General features: G+C 41.0%; 1 protein-coding gene across 2 annotated transcripts in view; it reads left to right on the top strand.

Moving 5' to 3' along the window:
• The first annotated feature begins 293 nt into the window (after nt 1–293).
• quo (quattro) overlaps nt 294–6,000 on the top strand; it is a 32,991-nt gene continuing 27,284 nt past the window's right edge. Inside the window, exons 1-2 of one of the 2 annotated variants that reach the window (XM_044349873.1) lie at nt 294–1,192; nt 1,578–1,894. In XM_044349873.1, coding sequence (XP_044205808.1) covers nt 1,892–1,894 — 3 coding nt within the window. In that variant the 5' untranslated portion in view covers nt 294–1,192; nt 1,578–1,891. Of the gene's footprint in view, nt 1,193–1,523; nt 1,895–6,000 lie in introns of those variants that run through there. The other variant, XM_044349872.1, reaches the window with a different exon arrangement.

The following is a 6,000-nucleotide window of genomic DNA, read 5'->3' as shown; positions in this document are numbered from 1 at the left end:
GGCAGGTATCCTAATCAAGTAACATTAAACCTACTGAAATATTGTGAGAATAGTATATACTATACTAATACTCAGAGTCCCGGAGTCAGGGAGAGCAGCAGGTGAGCAAACTGTCAATCACAGCTGACAATCAATGCCCACATGGCAGACATCAAAGCTACTGTAAATCTTCAAATCTTAATGTTTGCTGTTTCTCTAACCATTTGCTTAACTCCTGCTTAAAACAACCATCCACTTTGAAGACATGAGCTGCCTTTGTACGAGGGAGTGGAACACAAGAAATGATTGAGAATGAAAGAGAGAGGAGAGACAGGGAATGGATGAATATACCACATCTCAAGAACGTCACCTAAGCCTACATATTTTTGTGGTTTAGGGTGAAAGACAAATTAGCATGGCTTTCCTTCTGTGAAAGAAAAACATGCGAGGAATGTTCAAGAGACTGCAGTGTCTGCAGAGTGGGAAACCACAGATACTGTGAGAGTTCTCAAGAGAGGCTTACATTTCATATTTCCAGCTGGAACTTCACCTGCTGAACAGAGAGAAACTTTTGATTAAAAGAAATATATATTCTAGCCTTTCTCCTCACGATGAAAATATCCACGCACTCATGTAATTTCTGGAATTTGAATGAACAAACAGACAGAGTTTGAGGCCAACTGTGAGCCGCTTGTCTAAACCACCTCACTCGCACTCAATCTCTGGCCTTTAGCCGACAGAAATAAACGATGGCCTGTCAATCTCTTCCTTCAAGGAATGTCTCGGTGATGCAGCAGGACTTGGGTTTCAAACTATACATCTTACAACTCCAGATGTAAACTGTAGTCCAGAGGGTGTAACACGACATTCCTCAGGCCTAATGTGGAGGTATAGCAGCTCTCTCTACATGCCTGCTGCTTGGCTCGGACTTCAGCAGGGAAGCCCCTCTGCTGTCTCTCCCTTTGATACGAGTCAAAGACTGGGCAGTCTGCCGGAAGACAATTGCCAAAGAAAGGAAATGAGAAAGCCTGGAGCAGACAGTGGAAGTCTACCAGGGATAGGAGAGAGGAGAAAGACTGACTTAGTCCTCTAAAAGCTCCCAGTGATTAAAATAGAAAGAAAGGGGCCACAAACGAGGGGCTGAAATTCTGCAGCTCTCTGATGTTGGGCCAAAGGAGTGTGCATACATGCATGTGTTTACATGCAAGACAAAGTAGGTGGGATGTTTAAATCCATACTTCACATAAAGTAACACATACTGTACATGTAGTGAGTGCCTCTGTGCAGAATTTTTTTTACATTTGTGTATCCATTTGTGCCATATTGTGCCTGTGGGTGTGCTTGGGTGTGTGATAAAGCCTGCTTGAAGGGTGTGTGTGTGTGTGTGTGTGTGTGTGTGTGTGTGTGTGTGTGTGTGTGTGTGAGAGGGAGAGAAGAAACTCTGAAAAGCCTCGAGGGGGATTTCCTCTGAAAGGGAAAGCTTTTCTCCTCCCCCTCTCAAACAATCTCTTCTTCCCTCCCTACCTCCTTCTCTCTCTCTCTCTCACTCTCTCTCTCTATCTCTCTCACCCCCAACTTGCTCTAAACACTCGGAGTAGCCAGAGAAGCGAAAGAGAAGTGAAAGAGGAGTTAGAGGATCAACAGGCAGCTGGACAATTTGCTGTTTTCTGTTCCACACACACTCAGACTTGGGGAAAGTCTGTGAAGAATGGACATGACTTTGGTCGGTTTTCCATCAAGACCACTCACTGTCATGTGGATGTACTTCAACCGATGGCAGATCCTCTGTTGTTGATGCACTAAACATGGCAAGTCCGTCAGCCCAGAGCCCAGGGAGGCTGTCTGGAGAGAATAATCAGGACCAAAAATGAAAAAACTTTCAACCTGATAGAGGAAAAATTTTTTTGCAAAGATGGTAATGTAACATCTACTGTAACTTTTTTCCTGTGTGTCATTCTTGTCTGTTGTTATTCTCTGGTTTAAGAGTTAAAGTGCTCCACTGACCCAGTAAGTGAAAGCGTGAGCCTCTGGTTTGGATAAGTGACTTTGTTTCTCTCTGTGGCTTTGTCAGTTATGTGTCTGAAATGTTTTATTGCTGCCTAGTTTACACACTCAGAAAAACAAAAGGCTAATGTATTTCATATGTAGCATTTTTCAGTTGCGTGATACTGTGCACAGTAATGACACACATTCTTTTGTTCTCTTTTTATGAGACCTTATCTTTACGACATACAAAGAGAACACAAAGCTAATGTTACTGCAGACTACAAACCTTTTTGTCATCCTGAGCACGGTTGGTGGGACTGTTTCACATCAGCAGTTCACAGCATCTCAAGCTCTTTAAGTGTGTGCACACTGACAAAGAGAGAGTGACAGAGAGAGGCACATTGTCTTTTGTTTAGCTTCTTTAAGTCCTTTGATTAAGGATTTAATTGATGCGGATGGCACACATACTTGAGTGAGTGGAGAGTGTTTTTTGGTGTATAAATTATTTGACTATTTTGCATGAACACATAATGGAATTCTCCAGTTCTGCTTTTTTTTACAACTAGGGAGGACTTATCTAATCCTAGTCACAACAGAAACTAATTAATGACAACATGGGAACATTTTAGACTTAGACGACGGGTTTCTGAGTGGATGAGGCTTCTTTGAACTTGTACTTAGAGGATTTGCTGTTGTGATAATGGTTAAATAAATGCAGATAAAGGTGAAAATGATGAAGGTTTTGCACTCCCAAAGACTGTCTAGAAGCTAGACTGTCTTAAAGCTATAAACTGTATTAATTATATGTCCACAACATTCAGTTTTACCTTTCTTCTTTATATGGGTAGCCATAACATCTGTCCAAGCACGCCAGATAAATTATAGCTTTACAGGGAGCAGGAAGGAAGGATGTTTAAAGAAGTCCCGATTTGGCGGCTCATCATGGCCACCACTGTACTTTGTCCTTCTTTCACATGTACCACGGCACTTATTTGACCAAGTTTTACAGCACCAACTGTTTGTTTTAGTTATTGCATGACTGATGTTGTCCTCCATGATCACCCTCCCACTAACAGTCATGAGCCTGCAGAGTCTAAATCATTAGATTACTGTACCTTGCGTAACCAGGAGTTTCTATCTTGGGTAAACACTCAACAATTAAACAAAATCCAGAGCTGTGGCTCTGCAAATTTGCATGTGGTTACTGTGTGACAATGGCAACCAAGAGTCACTCATTTACCAGCAAGGTCAAGCATGTTCTTCTTAAGGCCTAACAACAGTATGTTTTTCATGCAGTGCACAGTAAACATGGCATTCTGGTGCTGCACTGATAGTATTTGCAGTGTTGGTGTCTGTTGAAGTATTCAAAGTTTATTCAAAGTTAATGCAAATCATTAAAACATGTGTGAGAGCTACTCTTGTGTTTTGGATTTGCTGTATTGTTCAGAGTTGGCTTAGAAAGTTTTTTCTGTGATTGATCCGAAACTGAATGATGATAGATTTAGCTTTTACGAGGCAAAACATGTATTTTAGATGATACTTTTCTTAATTCATAAAAAGGAGGAGACAGAAGTTTTAAAACCTGCATTCATTGATTTTAGGCCACTTGGGGGAAGCAAACAGTAAACAAAACATTGACATATGACCTTGTAAAGTATATGTGGCTTTTCCAACAGACACAGATCAAAATATTAGCATTCATTTGAAGTCCTGTTTCTATCCACCTGACAAATGTAAGTCCAGCAGTCTCTCTTCTTTAAGTTTTATTTTGGATTCACCAAATCCTGACAATTTTTTTTTTTTTCTAGCAGTTAAATGCTCCACTATGTTCACTAGCCAGCTGCTGTCTTTGTCTGTCAGCTGTTTGTGCTGCAGGGAGAGGTAGCTTTCACAGAGCTTTTTCCCTTAAATCATTTGCCTGCTGCTGCTGCTGCTGGAAACGACACTGATGAGAGCGGTGAGAGTGAACCAAAACAGTAAAGTTGCTGGCAGAAAAACCAAAACATGAGCTGGAGGACACTAAAACATTCCATAGAGCTGAGGAGAACTGCAGCATTGGGCGATAATGTTCAGTAGGTTCATCACAACAAGCGATGCCTTTGACATACGGTACATGTTGCCATTTGATCCATCATTAATATGAAAATATTGATTATAGCAGCTTTCGTCTGGAGATAACTGACATAGACTTCCTCAGAATATTACTGTAGATACCTACTCCGTTTCAGGTCATTCAGATATCAGTCACAGTTTGTTGAGTATGCACAGCTAAAGTATGAAGGCATATACTATACCTTAATCGATTAACAACCCGAAACACTATGGACACGCTGAGTGAATGTATCCAGATTTTGATTGGCTGACCTGGCTTCACCAGGGTCACAGCTGTGTCTCGCTCTCTCTCTCTCAACAGCCATGAGACAGTCATCAGTAGCTCCCTCCCCTGCCAGTAACAAGTCATCACATCTTTACAATACTATCATCTGTGCTCCCTTTGGCAGACAAATAATACTTCCTGCCCACTGCTGCACTTGACTTCGCCAAATTCCTACCGAGGCAGAGACAGAGAAAATCTATACAGTACTATAGGTATGATTCATAGCGAAAATATGCATAATTGCAGACAACTGCCTTGTGCAACTGCATGATTTATTTCTATTTTGCTTCAATCAGCAAGAGTCTGAGAGTTGTCATGGAGCTGTGAATGATATTTTCAGTGTGTTTATTATCTCTGTATCACAAAAGTGGGTCAAACTCAAGGGAGGCTCGGCAGTGTATGTTCAAAGCAGAGTCATTGCCAAGTGCTTGGGGGAAATGTGCAGCTATAGGTTCTGTGTGAGTCAGTTTTCAGCGTGCATTGTCTCTAGAAAAACAGTTACTGCAACATTGTCATTTTCTCCCCAGACTGTGAAAGTTTCTGCTGTAGTGGCATCCTCTGGTAAGGTGACAGTTGTATTATAGCTAGCTCTGTGGTCATGACACAGCCATAAGAATATGTTGCTGCTTGCTTAAATTTGAAACCAGCTGAACAACTTCAATTAAATCTGTGGAGCAGAGTGTGAGGTGGCATCCTGTTTGACAGAAATACATTTGCTGAAGGATTAAACCTCCCAGTTTGATAGTAGGGTTTAGTTATGGGTTAAAAGACTCCCCAGTAGAAATTTCCAGTATTATTCAGCAGACTGCCTAACCATGTTTGGCATTGTGCACTTGTTTGGACTTCCATAAAACTTTGCACAGCTCAAGAACGAAGAGCAGGAGATGTCAGTACACTCCTTATAAACACACTCACATGCTGACAAATAAACACATTCCTTGTATCAGGGCTTAATGGATTTCATAAGCTCCCCCTTTACTCATATTATTAATCTTTTTCAATTTCTTGGCCATTTTGAAATTGTGGGTTGAACTATGGAAACTATTAAGGTGTGTTTGCAGATTCCACTAACAAAACATTTAGAGTTTTGTCCCTGATAATTTGCCAGAATGAAAGCTTTGGGAAAAAAACTGAGATCCAGAAGACTGTTTTTTCAGGTTACATGGGAGTGGTTCAATAAGAAATCAGCTCTAATACACTTCTCATCTTTTGGGATAGTCTCCCTTGATATTTAGTCTTTTTGCCTGAGCCCATTACAAACTCTATGTTATAGCAGCTCATCGGGAACCTGTCTGATTCTGTGGTACCATTAAAAAATATACGCTGAGCTGGCATGAGAGGAAAGGAGAAAACCAACCCTCTCATTCCATGTTTCACAGCATCCACACGGTGGTATCCTTAGATCAGAGAAGGATGCAAGCATAGTTTCAGAGCTCTGTTTTGTTATATTTCATAACATGTGGTTACCAAGAAGACTATCTGACTCAGTGTTTTCGATTTCAAAAGAGATGACAGCTGTGACTAGTTCATTGTCCTAGAGAATAGTAAGAGACAGATATTTTCAGCATGCCTGTCAACAGTGGTGTTGTTCTTACTTCCAAGCTTAAGTTATATGGTCACTGTTCATTATTCAGGATTCAGGGTCAATTAATGAGTAA

This window comes from Thunnus albacares, chromosome 4, assembly GCF_914725855.1.
Source record: "Thunnus albacares chromosome 4, fThuAlb1.1, whole genome shotgun sequence".
NCBI lineage: Eukaryota > Metazoa > Chordata > Actinopteri > Scombriformes > Scombridae > Thunnus > Thunnus albacares.
The sequence above is the reverse complement of the archived record's forward strand: the minus strand, read 5'-3'. Positions and strand labels throughout refer to the sequence as shown.